Raw genomic sequence first — 14368 nt, 5'->3', positions numbered from 1 at the left:
CCTTGTGTTAACGTGGCTCTGAAGGTTCTTTTAATTTCACCTTAGGAATGTGTTTATCTGACACGCTTGTACACCTTTAGCTACATCATTAACACCTGTTTTACAGCACAGGCCTACTTCCTCCTCCCTTCTTATTCATATCTGACCTCCCATTTCTGACCTTTAACCATCAGGAGATCTGGCGGCTGCAGCAGAAGAAGAGCGACAGTGCCAAGAATGTCACCACAACCACTATCACCAAAAGGTCAGCCCCCCACAACACCATGAGCCTATTTTATGGGGAATATTTGGAAGAAGCTCCCCTAAAATGGGTTAATGTAATTTAGGATGCCTAGTGTGGTGTTTCCCAAAACAGGATGTTGTACTGGTATACAGTAAGTACATAACCAACCAGTATGCGTTCCTTACTGTGTATAACTGATTTGTAGGTACAGTAACCAGTACCCCCTCCTGGGCCTGCTGAGTGATGACTTCCAATCTACATTGCCCGTCAAGGATGCCAAGACCATCGTCATCGAGAGCCGGACAGGGGAGATTATCAAACAGGTAGAGTAGAGCAGGTAAGAAGTATAAGCTAGACTGGCCATGCTAGAATGGACAAACTATAGTATAGCTATACTGTAAGAACTGACAAGTAAGAACATCAGTTATTGTTCTCAGTTTAGAGTTTGAAGTGAGGGGTAAGATTAGGGAAATAATTAAGGTAAGTGGTTAAAAGTGAAATATGATTAGTGATGTCTATTCTGACATGGCCAAATAGTGTTAACCCTGTGTGTACTGTCATGGGGACCAGGAGGGAGAGAGCTTGGGTTCCTTACTGGGCTTTTACTAGGGGTCGCTGTGTGAGGAGGGATGATGAGAGGCTGATGGATGGATGGATGCTGTTCCCTCTGGGGTCCTGGAGAGCTAGGCACTGATGGCATGGAGAGACCATGTTCATTTCTGCCTCTGTCTGTTAGTAGTAAAATAAATGGATGTTCTCCCAACTCTACTAAATTCCCCATCAGGGTGGTATGTTTAATTGGACAAGTGTCCTTGTTTGTGAGAAGCATGCAAGAGGTAGTGATTGAGTTGGAGTGGATATACAGTGCATTCAGAAAGTATTCATACCCCTTGAATATTTCCAAATGTTGTTACGTTACAGCCTTATTCTAAAATTGATCAAATTGCTTTTCCCCTCATCAATCTACAAACAATACCCCATAATGACAAAGCAAAAACAGGTTTAGACTTTTGGTGTGCAAATGTATTTTAAAAAAAGAAGGAAATATGACATTTACATAAGTATTCAGACCCTTTACTCAGTACTTTGTTGAAGCACCTTTGGAAGCGATTACAGCCTCGAGTCTCATAGCAAAGGGTCTGAATACTTATGTAAATGTCATATTTCCTTTTTTTTGAATACATTTGCACACCAAAAAATCTAAACTTGTTTTTGCTTTGTCATTAAGGGGTATTGTTTGTAGATTGAAGAGGACTTTTTAAAATATCTAATCTTTTTAGTTTAAGGCTGTAACGTAATAAAATGTGGCAAAAGTAAAGGGGTCTGAATACTTTCCGAATGCACTGTTGGGTGACATTACCGACTTTTCCAGGGATTGGAGATCCACTGTTAGTCTTAGAGCTGTCATGACATCTGAGTCAAAACAACAACATCAATCAGAGGGTTGGATAAGATCAAGCTTTTTGTCTTTCCAAGGCATAATGAAAGAGTTGTGTGGCAGATTTATACTGAGTGAGAAAAAGAGAAAAAGACATGTGATTAAGTACATCTGATGGATTAGACCTACACACCACAACGACTGTATCCATGTTGTTTGTTTTGAAACAGAAAATCATTACAACCCCTTAAAGAGACTGCTTCTCTCTGCTCCGCACAGGAATGAACGACAAGAAGACCCTGATGTTCCCCCTCCCTCCCACACTCCGTCCGTCCCTCCCCTTCTCCCCCTGCAGCTGCCGTCTCCCTCATCCTCAGGGCTGCCAGGGTGGTGGTGGTGGTAGGGTCAACACCCCTATATTTGGGATGAGTGGTTTGGAACAAATGGGGTTGCTTAGATGAGAGGCTTCACTTTGGTTGGGATAGGGACACCAAATACTCAACGACCAAATATGTTATAGTAGAAGCTTTTGCTACAGCCACGAGGGCTGGGGAGGGGACAGGGAAGAGGGGGTTGGTAATTATTAGTGTGCAGCGATCTAGTCCTCTGTCCTCCATGGAGCCAGCACTACCCTGCTAATCTTGGGGACAACTCCTCTAAAGGCGTTATGGTTACTTTGCATGTAAATAAGTTAGCTAAATATGCTTTAATTATGCGCTAATTAAAAAGACTAAGACTAAGAATAAAAATGGCAACCTCTGTTCTGGTGTTTTGCTATTCTTTTGGGGCAAGGTAATGGTACATAACTGTGATATGTATTAGATTAATTTTGTTTCATGTTTAAACCTTAAGAGGTGCATGGGTTTGTTTTGATTGAGGGGTTATCTGAATGGAATGCTGTGCTTGGGGTTGGGGGTTGGAGTGGGTGTATGAGAATATGAATGACAGGGTTGGACATGGACTGGTGCATGGTTCTATGGGTAATATACCATAGTGGCTGACCTGGTCATTTTAGAAGCACAATAAACACTGTATGGAGTACTATGTTTTTCCTTCAATTGTTATCTGCTGAAGTTCTCTTTAATGTGCTCTCACATTTAAAGTCAGCCTGTTCTTTTCTATTTAGGCCTTTAACCTCTGCTTTTTGCAACTGTGATTAAAATGTACAATTTAACGTCACTTGTCTTTAATTTTTTATGTGTTTTATTTTCTTTTTACCTATGAAACGCCACTAATACGACCTTGGGGCAACTACTATATTATCCAGTAGGGTGCAACTGTGATGCAGTTACCTTCTTGTGGCAGCAGAGGGGGCCAGTGGCCTACAGTTGTGCCTCCAGAGTGACGGAGTGGTATGGAGCAGCCCCCCTCTGCTCTGCTCTCAGTGAATGAGGTCATGATATCTCTGTAGGGTTTGGCTCAGGCAGACTGTCAACCATTTCACTATCCCATTCACTGGACTTTCTGTCTGACGATGCACACATGCCCTGTGATCTATATATGCTTGGTAATGGTAGTAGGACACTAGTACCTAGTGTTTTAGTGGTTATATATTGCAGTGCTATTAGTAGTATTACAGTCAAATAAGTACAATTATTAGTTGTGTTGTTAGTGCGTGAGAAACTTTTGTGACACATTTCTTGACTGAACCATTTCCGTAGCCTGTTTTATGCATGCTTCATGAATTAGTGATGAGGCGTGGTGCTGGTCTCTGGTAGGTCTTCAACTGCTCTCTTCAGGAGAATGAGGTCGGGAGGGAAGCTACGGCTCCTAAAGGAAAATACTGTCTCATTCATAAAGTTAGGGATTATCTGGGCCTCTGCTATCTGATTGGCCTACCTACCTGGCCTCCTGATTGCCTGGCCAACCAGACTCCTTGCTAGGGCCAAACGGTACACCACGCCCAAGTCTGGATCTGAGACCCTTCACCGAATGCAAACACATTCGGGCCATCTGATTGGTCCAGAAACCGATGCGTTGAGCCAGAACACATGTGGGTAAAAAAAAAATCTGAATTGGTTTTGATACTCTTATTGTTTAGAGACAATCCAATCTCTTTACGACTTTGTTTTGTACGACACCCCTCGTACCCCTCATCACCACAAACAACTTCAATGATGGCAGTCTCAGACTAAGGTATGTAGCGAACAGCAGAACAGCGTTGTCAGACTAGCCTCTTGGTACCTGTACGTATATCACTTCCTAATAAGTTGATGACACACACAAGCAAGCCCCCACGCACAGTTACACTCACGCACACTACTGTGTCTATATGATCACGATAGTGATTTGATTTTGATTTGAAGCGGTATCATTCTTAGTTTCCCCTCTTCCAATCCCTCTCTCTCTCGTTCTCCACATCTCTATCCTCTCTCCCTCCCTTCCCACTGCATGGCCTGATGTAGCTCTGAGAGTTAGAGATGCATGGGCCAGTGTGTGTGAGGTTGAGCGTCGTATGGGTGAGGAGAGAGAGGGAGATGTGGGGGCTGGGGATAATGGGGAAGCATTGATTATGGCTGATAATTCAGGGCTTTGATGTGGATAATGCAGTCTCTCTCTTCCTGCACTGCCTGTGAACTCAAAGCCCCTGGGGGCCACAGAGGATATTGGGTTTACACACTCTCTCTTTCTCTCTCTCGCGCTCTCTCTGTGTTTGATAGAGCGAAAGAGAGAGCATGCACGCACATGTAGAGTGTGTGTAAGTGAGTGATTGTGTAAGTGTGTGTTTGTACAGTACTACCACAGAACTGTTTGTGTGTCCCAACTCACAGTGGTTTTTACCATGTCTGTCTTTGTCTTCCGGTGTTCCTTAACTTCTCAATTCTGTTGTGTTTATAGAAGTTTTAGTTTTCATTGTTTTTCACTGTCTCTTTCCATCCATGACCCAAACCTTACTCTCTCTCTCCTTCTATCCTAACACAAACCATGCTCTGTCTCTCTTTCCAATCTGACTATGCTCACTCACAGGGCCCTACACACACAGACTCACTCCATCATCTGCTCACTCACACATAATATGCACATACATTTATACTGACTCTACACACACACACACACACACACACACACACACACACACACACACACACACACACACACACACACACACACACACACACACAAGCTGCTGCTACTCAGCTGATCCTATATCCGGTTGCCTAGTCACCTTACCCCTATACATATCTACATCTACCTTCATCACTCTAGTATCCCTGCACGTTGTGAATATGGTATTAGAACTGACCCTGTATATAGTATGCTTCCTTACTGTATTCTTATTGTATTTTTATTGTATTCTTCATATTTCCTCTTATTTCTAGTATTACATTGTTATTGATTATTGCATTGTTGGGTTTTGAGTTAGCAAGAAAGGCATTTCACTGTACATGTGCATGTGACATTAAAACGGACTAGGAAATGTGTGAGTGGCAGCTCTCTCTCTGGCCTCTGTTGAACCCTCTTTCCCTGTTACCCCTGTATCCCATCTAACCAGGACCCCTGCAGTGGGTCATTGGCGCCTGCCCCTCCCTGCAGCACTCCACCAATCAGGCCTTTATGGTAGAGTGGCCAGACGGAAGCCATTCCTCAGTAAAAGGCACATGACAGCCCGCTTGGAGTTTGCCAAAAGGCACCTAAAGGACTCTCAGACCATGAGAAACAAGATTCTCTGGTCTGATGAAACCAAGATTGAACTCTTTGGCCTGAATCCCAAGCTTCACATCTGGAGGAAAAATGGCACCAGCCCTGCGGTGAAGCATGGTGGTGGCAATATCATGCAGTGGGGATGTTTTTCAGAGGCAGGGTTTGGGAGACTAGTCAGGATCAAGGCAAAGATGAACAGAGCAAAGTAGAGAGAGATCCTTGATGAAATCCTGCTCCAGAGCGCTCAGGACCTCACATTGGGGGTGAAGGTTCACCTACCAACAGGACAAAGACACTAAGCACACATCGAAGACAACGCAGGAGTGGCTTCTGGACAAGTCTCTGAATGTCCTTGAGTGGCCCAACCAGAGCCCAGACCTGAGCCCAATCGAACATCTCTGGAGAGACCTGAAAATAGCTGTGCAGCGACACTCCCCATCCAACCTGACAGAGCTTGAGAGGATATACAGAGAAGAATGTGAGAAACTCCCCAAAAACAGGTGTGCCAAGCTTGTAGCGTCATACCCAAGAAGAATCGAGGCTGTAATCGCTGCCAAAGGTGCTTCAACAAAGTACCGAGTAAAGGGTCGGAATACTTATGTAAATGTGATATTTCAATTTGTTTTTATACATAATTTAGCAAAAATATCTAAAAACGATGTAATCCATTTTAGAATAAGGTTTGTAATGTAGCAAAATTTGGAAAAAGTCAAGGGGTCTGAATACTTTCCGAATGCACTGTATATGCTTAAAATGCTAAACCACGCAGACCCTCATCACCCCTCAAGCTCCACTAACTCAACTCTGTCGCTCTAGTCTGTACCCCGCCCCTACCATATCACACACCCTCATTGGCCTTCAACCCTCACCACCTTCTGTGATCATTACCCCTACTCCCTAAACCCAGCCTCCCCTAGCCCCTACCATTCTGTGCCCATCACCGTAAGGTCTTTCTATTTGACCTTTTGACCTGGGAGAATGTCTTTGTTTGTCACTCTTTTCTCATGTCTATTTCCCCATCTCTGTTTCCCATTCTGTTTCCCTGTGTTAGGAAGAGCCCTCGCCTGTCCACTCTCTCTGTTTCCCTCTGTCAACCAGAGCCCTCACCCCTCCGCTCTTCGTTTCCCTCCGTCTCGAAGAGCCCTCGTCCCTCCACTCTCTCTGTTTCCCTCTTTCCGGAAGAGACCTCGCCCTTCCACTCTCGTTGTTTCACTCTGTCAGGAAGAGCCCTCACCGCTCCACTCTCTCTGTTCTCCTATGGAAGAGATGACTACCCAGCAAACCGGGGACATTCCCAGAACCTTAGATAAGATTCCCATTAAGTTCTAGTTAGGGTTTTATCTAGCATTAGGATGATAACATCCCAAAAACATTCAAATAATGATACATTTTTTAATATATTTTTTTAAATATATGAAATATCCTTGGAATGTTCTCCTAACATTCACTAAAATGTTGTGCACAACATCTGTAACAACCACCACAGAACATTCTCTAAAAGTTCTTATTGTGTACATTGTATTACATTACCTGGAAATCTAATGTACCAATAATATTTTCCCCCAAACCAAAATTGGTTCTGTGAAAATCCCCAGTGCATTCGTTAGGTTGCAGAAAATGTTCTTTTAACACAAAAACTGTCCAGATGTGCTGATGATTATGCAATGTTTGTGTAAAACATTCCCGTGATGTTGCAAGAACGTTCCCAGGAAACATTTAGTCTTGTCCCCGAATTTCCCCGGGTTAGTTACAGTTGAAGTCAGAAGTTTACATACACCTTAGCCAAATACATTTCAACTCAGTTTTTCACCATTTCTGACATTTAATCCTAGTAAAAATTCCTGTCTTAGATCAGTTAGGATCACCACTTTATTTTAAGAATGTGAAATGTCAGAATAATAGTAGAGAGAATGATTTATTTCAGCTTTTATTTATTTCATCACATTCCCAGTGGGTCAGAAGTTTACATACACTCAATTAGTATTTGGTAGCGTTGCCTTTAAATTGTTTAACTTGGGTCAAACTTTTCGGGTAGCCTTCCACAAGCTTCCCACAATAAGTTGGGTGAATTTTGGCCCATTCCTTCTGACAGAGCTGGTGTATCTGAGTCAGGTTGCAGGCCTCCTTGCTTGCACACACTTTTTCAGTTCTGACCACAATTTTCAATAGGATTGAGGTCAGGGCTTTGTGATGGCCACTCCAATACCTTGACTTTGTTGTCCTTAAGCCATTTTGCCACAACTTTGGAAGTATGCTTGGGGTCATTGCCCACTTGGAAGACCCATTTGCGACCAAGCTTTAACTTCCTGACTGATGTCTTGAGATGTTGCTTCAATATACAGTGGGGAGAACAAGTATTTGATACACTGCCGATTTTGCAGGTTTTCCTACTTACAAAGCATGTAGATGTCTGTAATTTTTATCATAGGTACACTTCAACTGTGAGAGACGGAATCTAAATCTAGAATTTTTAAGTAATTCATTTGCATTTTATTGCATGACATAAGTATTTGATCACCTACCAACCGGTAAGAATTCCGGCTCTCACAGATATGTTAGTTTTTCTTTAAGAAGCTCTCCTGTTCTCCACTCATTACCTGTATTAACTGCACCTGTTTGAACTCGTTACCTGTTTAAAAGACACCTGTCCACACACTCAATCAAACAGACTCCAACCTCTCCACAATGGCCACGAACAGAGGGCTGTGTAAGGACATCAGGGATAAAATTGTAGACCTGCACAAGACCTCTACATGCTTTGTAAGTAGGAAACCCTGCAAAATCTGCAGTGTATCAAATACTTGTTCTCCCCACTGTATCCACCAAAATGCCCATCCTCATGATGCCATCTATTTTGTGAAGTGCACCAGTCCCTCCTGCAGCACCCCCGTGCTTCACGGTTGGGATGATGTTCTTCGGCTTGCAAGCCTCCCCCTTTTTCCTCCGAACATAATGATGGTCATTATGGCCAAACAGCTCTAGTTTTGTTTAATCAGACCAGAGGACATTTCTCCAAAAAGTACGATCTTTGTCACCATGTGCAGTTGCAAACCCGTAGTCTGGATTTTTCTTGGTGGTTTAGGAGCAGTGGCTTCTTCCTTGATGAGCGTCCTTTCAGGTTATGTCAATATAGGACTAGTTTTACTGCGGATATAGATACCTTTGTACCTGTTTCCTCCAGCATCTTCACAAGGTCCTTTGCTGTTGTTCTGGGATTGATTTGCACTTTTCGCACCAAGGTATATTCATCTCTAGGAGACAGAACGTGACTCCTTCCTGAGCGGTATGACGGCTGCGTGGTCCCATGGTGTTTATACTTGGTTGCTATTGTTTGTACAGATGAACGTGGTAACTTCAGGCATTTTGGAAATTGCTGCCAAGGATGAACCAGACTTGTGGAGGTCTACCGTTTTTTTTCTGAAGTCTTGGCTAATTTATTTCGATTTTCCCATGATGTCAAGCAAAGAGGCACTGAGTTTGAAGGTAGGCCTTGAAATACATCCACAGGTACACCTCCAATTGACTCAAATTATGTCAATTAGCCTATCAGAAGCTTCTAAAGCCATGACATAATTTTCTGGAATGTTCCAAGCTGTTTAGAAGCACAGTCAACTTAGTGTATGTAAACTTCTGACCCACTGGAATTGTGATACAGTGAATTTTAAGTGAAATAGTCTGTCTGTAAACAATTACTTGTGTCATGCACAAAGTAGATGTCCTAACCGACTTTCCACTATAGTTTGTTAACAAGAAATTTGTGTAGTGGTTGAAAAACGAGTTTTAATGACTCCAACCTAAGTGTATGTAAACTTCTGACTTCAATTGTATGTCTAAGAATACAAAAAAAAGCATGGAATTCTTGATTGTCCATACTGCCATGGCTATATACTGAAAAAGAAGATCTGAGAGAGCTTCCCTGGTAGTGCAGAGGATTGAAGACCTGCTTTGAGATCCAAACATTCTAAGTTCAAACCCCACAGGTGTAGATGGTCAACATATAGTATGAAGTGTAAAAAATATGGTTGTGATTGAATGATTAAATGCTGTTCAAATGTCCTATGAATTAAATGAAAATGCCATGTGTCTCTGACACCTTCAAATGAGAATTGACATTAAGCCTGGAAAGAAACATAATGGGGGTGTAGTATTCCAATCAGGTATCTTATGCTTTAAGGAGCTATAGTTTTGCATGCTGAGAATGTTGTGGTGGTATTAGGTCAAACTTAGATATACAGTTGTCTAAATGTTCTTGAAATGTTCTGAGGACCTCCAGTACAAGGTAAAATGTATATTGCGTGAACATCAATTTAAAAGTATGTTAAACCTAAAACAAATATGCTATGAACGTCATTAAAACAGACTGATATGGAAATTGTGGAACATTGTGGGAATGTTACGTGCAACCTATGTCAATATCGCAAGAATATTCTTGAAACATCCCAGAGAATACCCATAGCTTAATTAAATGTTCTGGGAACCTTTAATGATCTGACTAGGTGTTCTGTCAAAATTATTATAACATTATAGGAATGTCCTGTGCAACCTTCCTTAAACATTGTATGAATGTCATCACAACTGAGCATATTTTGTGTTTTGGGAACCTATTTCTTGCAATGTATCCACACTGTTCCCAAAATATAATGAAATGTTCTGGGAACCTTTGAAGGACTCAGAAATGCTGTTCTGTCAACAGTCTTGGGGAGTCACTAGAGGTTAAAGGACTCAGAAAGGCTGTTCTGTCAACAGTCTTGGGGAGTCACTAGAGGTTAAAGGACTCAGAAAGGCTGTTCTGTCAACAGTCTTGGGGAGTCACTAGAGGTTAAAGGACTCAGAAAGGCTGTTCTGTCAACAGTCTTGGGGAGTCACTAGAGGTTAAAGGACTCAGAAAGGCTGTTCTGTCAACAGGCTGGCAACATCAGAGGAATGTTTTGTGCACCCTGATACAAACATTATCCGAATGCCAGCACAACTGGACTGTTTTATATCTCAAATCATCTCCCCCCAATGGTCCCACAACCTGAAGAAACATACTGGGAACCTTTTTAAAGAACAGACAAAATGTGTTCTGGTTAATGATTTTTGCACCTAAAAGACACATTGTAGAATGGACAGTTTTGTGTTTTGGAAAAATATATTTTGTGATTTCCACACAATGTTCTCACCGGACTGTTCAACTTAATCAAACACTCTGGGAACCTTTAAAGAACATATTGAATGTGTTCTAGAAACTTGCTTGCAACATCAGGCAAATGTTTTATACAAACATTCTAGAATCATCAGCATGACATGACAGTTTTTGTGATATTTGCTGTGACCTAACAAATGTGGTGGGAACTTCCACAGAACCAATTTTGGTTTGCTGGGTAGGCTCATCTTTCCAGCATCTGATGTAATTATGGACTGTCTGTCTCCTCTTTATCTCTCTAAACTCCCCCTGTCTTTATTTATCTCTCTCTCTCAGGTTCACTCCCTCTCTCCATCTCTTTAAAACAGTCACTTTTAACCTCTCATCTTTTCCATCTCTCTTCTCACTCTTCCGTCTCTTTCTTTTTTTCTTTCTCTCTTTCTCGGTCCACTTTTCGGCTCACATGCCCTAGCTGCTGATGCACTCCTGGCCATTAATACAAGTTTTATACCTAGTCAGTCAGGAAATGCATCTGAGCCCCAGCGGCTGCCTGCAGCCTCTCAGACCAACAGGAAATGGGAGTTTGGCTGGTGGCCAGCCCTGCTATTTCAGGGGGCGGCCGGAGCCAATCAACAAGCCCTGGTCAGTTAATGGAACACGGATACTTTGGCGAAATATCAGGAACAATTATGGAGGCGCAAAGGAGGGGGAGGAGGGGGTAGAAGAGAGGAGGGGGGAGCGATTGCCTCAGACATAGGACTAGGGAGGGGGAGTAGGGATGAAGATGGAGAGGGGTGGGGGGAGCTAAAGGGGGTGATGATGGGGAGAGGGAGAGGGGATGGGGCTAGGGAGGGGTAGGGTGTATTGCTTCATCGGCACAGGGCTGAACAGAGACTATAGCCAGGGATTGGAGTGACACGTGGAGAGGTGGGAGTAGGGAAGGTCGGCATTAAATCAGATTAGATACAGATGGCTGTGTTTATGAATCTCAGTGTTGTACAGAATGAGGGGATGAGGAGGGGATGAGGGGAGTTTGACTGTGACTGCATTTCATTCTAGAAAGTTTCTCCTTTTCACTGTGCCTGCATTCACTTCCCTTGAAGAAGGAGTAATGAGGGGGAGGGAATGAGGACAGAGGAGAGGGAGCAAAAGTCTGGAATGAAACACAACCAGAGTGAGATCTATAGTATAACTGAATAAAACACAGCCAGAGTGGGTTCTATAGTATAACTGAACGTAACATAGCCAGAGTAGGTTCTGTAGTATCGTGAAGAAAAATGTCATGTTTGTGCATTTCTAATAACCAATTTGACTGTGTTCATGCAAGTAACTGACTGATCGTGCCTGGGAGGAATCTTCACTATCAGTATCTGCAATTTGGAAGTATGCACAGAACATTGTTTTGAGAACGGAAAGGGGTATCTCAGTTTCAAGGTCTCAGCTTGGAGAGAAGAAGCCTTGTGAGGTATTTGTCTGTCACAAGCAGGAACCAACGTTAATGATGAATTAATTAGGAATAATGAATAAGCTAAATCATGCAAATATAACTTCTCTGTGTAAGCAGTATATATGAGAACTAACGGGACAGCCTTGGCAGAGCTCACTTCAGACCGGTACTTTAAGCATCTAAATTTGACTGAGAACTCTCCAGCTTACTGTTAATAAAGAATTATTAATTCAATATTAACTTTGAGTGTCCCTGTGTAGAATTTCCACAACAATTTAACTGAATGTAACACAGCCAGAGTGGGTTCTATAGTATAACTGAATGTAGCATAGCTAGAGTGGGTTCTATAGTTTAACTGAATGTACACAGCCAGAGTGGGTTCTATATTGTAACTGAATGTAACACAGCCAGAGTGGGTTCTATAGTGTAACTGAATGTAACACAGCCAGAGTGGGTTCTATAGTGTAACTGAATGTAACATAGCCAGAGTGGGCTCTATATTATAACTGAATTTAACACAGCCAGAGTGGTTGTACAGGCATTTAGGTAGGTCTATACAGTAGAGGTGAGAGTTGCAAAATACTGTAATCCTACTGCTACACTCTGGGTTTATGGAGCGCTCACAGCTGGAGTGTTTTGTGTGTGTTAGAGCTGGACTGTTGTGTGTGTGTGTGTGTGTATGTGTTAGCACTGGACTGCATTGGGTTGTGTGTGTGTGTCTGCATTTGTGTGTGTATCAGTGCTGGATTGCAGTGTAGTGTGTGTGTGTGAGTGTGTCGGTGCTGGACTACAGTGTGTTGTGCGTGTGTGTGTGTGTGTGTGTGTGTGTGTGTGTGTGTGTGTGTGTGTGTGTGTGTGTCAGTGCTGGACTGCATTGTGTTGTGTAACCTGATCCTGAGCGCCAGGCGGGCTGAACTGACCTCCAGCTCTGGGGTTCTGCAACAGAGTGTTCACAGTGTATGCCTGTGGAACTGTGACAGTGGGATACAAACACACAGTGTGCAGAATGCCGGCAGAAATGAATGACTTTGTCAGCTGTGTGCCGGTCGTTAACCAGGCCGTTTTACATTGATCCTGTCCTGGCCCAAAACTACATCCCCACATCCCTACATTCACTCCTCTATACTCCCTCCATCCCTTCAGTCCTACCCTGGCTCAGAACAGAGTAAATCACCCTAGACTCCTGCCTACCACGTTCTGGGCCTATAGTTAGGCACTGATTGACAGTGCCCTCCAGGAAACAAAAAAACACTGGAAATACGTGGATGACGTGAATCTGGATCAGACGTAGACACCTCAACTACCCTGTACCCACCAACAGACCCTAAATGGTCTTGACATCTGGGTAGAGGAGCACAGAATGAAACTATACCCCCCCCCCAAAAAAAAAAGTTCTGCATGTCACCCACAGTAAGCATCCACCCAACCTACTGACACTCTCCATTGACCAGAACACCCTTGAAGTCTGTGACACAGTAAGAATCCTGGGGGTCACCATCCAGAATCATTTACAATTGGACACTCAAGTGGACCACATGCTGAGCTCTGCCAACAGGAATCTGTTCGTTCTGCGACGTCTGAAGAAATTTGTCCTAGACCCAGAACTGGTTTCCATCTACAAAGGTGTCCCGTACTTCAATATGCAGCCCCGGTCTGGCGCAGTTCTGTGACCAAAAACCAGGCTGAAAGGCTGGAACGCACACAGAAACAGGCCTGTAAGATCATCCTTGCCAGAGGTACTCAGGCTACCCAGAGGTAAATCTGAAACTAAATCCATTTAGTGTTTTATTGCCCTCTGTATTACGATCTGAGATGTTATTTTTGTAAAATGTTGGTGATAACCCTGAAGGATTCTGCCTACGGGACGAGCAGAGTCTTGAATGCTGTTTCAGATGGGAGTTGTTTGAAATTGCTTAGCTTGTTCATAATGCCTGGAGAAAAATGTGAAATGGACTGTTTATGAAGTGTGGCTAGATGGTAGTTGTACTTGCCATGGTTATTGTATGCGTGTAATTTGTAACATTTTATTTTGCAGTGTCTTGTAAGCCCATGTGGGCTGAACACCTGTAGGCGTATGACACTTCAACCAAATCAAGCAATACCTTATTTGAGCAGCCTCCTAAACAAAAACGGATTTTCAATTTTCGCTTAGAGATTTTTTGCACTTTACATTTATTGTATTTATTTAACATTTATTGTTTTTATTTTAACAGAAAAGTAATTCGGTGTTTTTAATGACAACTGTTTTAAAGAACTTGTAATAATGCTGAAAGACCAATAAACGAATAAACTACCCTTCAATCCTCTCCCTCCTCTCAGGTGTTTCCCCCGGCAGGAAGCAGTGCTGTTTGTTCCTGGATAGTGTCCGTTTACCATTTAGATGACTGTGTAGGGATGTATACAGTATATGCATAATGTCTATAGGGCAGAGAATAGTCAGCCACAGAGATCTTGCAGAGAACCTGCTGAGTAAGACCGGGGCTGGTGGAACGGAAGAGTCCCAAATATACATTTGACTGCAAAAATATACATCATCAATATTGACGTTGACAG

The 14368-nt window shown here is 42.9% G+C and overlaps 1 protein-coding gene across 6 annotated transcripts in view; it reads left to right on the top strand.

The window, feature by feature from the left end:
• LOC110537396 (protein POF1B) overlaps nucleotides 1–2775 on the top strand; it is a 34611-nt gene extending 31836 nt beyond the window's left edge. For 3 of the 6 annotated variants that reach the window (XM_021623417.3, XM_090192224.1, XM_090192226.1), the window contains 3 exons: nucleotides 174–244; nucleotides 429–546; nucleotides 1881–2775. In XM_021623417.3, coding sequence (XP_021479092.3) covers nucleotides 174–244; nucleotides 429–546; nucleotides 1881–1886 — 195 coding nt within the window. In that variant the 3' untranslated portion in view covers nucleotides 1887–2775. Of the gene's footprint in view, nucleotides 1–173; nucleotides 245–428; nucleotides 561–1880 lie in introns of all 6 variants that reach the window. The other 3 variants (XM_036937375.2, XM_021623416.3, XM_090192225.1) reach the window with 1 other exon arrangement.
• The last annotated feature ends 11593 nt before the right edge of the window (nucleotides 2776–14368 follow it).

The sequence above is a fragment of the Oncorhynchus mykiss genome, chromosome 12, assembly GCF_057628025.1.
Source record: "Oncorhynchus mykiss isolate SJ-2025 chromosome 12, ASM5762802v1, whole genome shotgun sequence".
NCBI lineage: Eukaryota > Metazoa > Chordata > Actinopteri > Salmoniformes > Salmonidae > Oncorhynchus > Oncorhynchus mykiss.
Note: the sequence above shows the minus strand (reverse complement) of the source record. Positions and strands in the feature narration are given on the sequence as shown.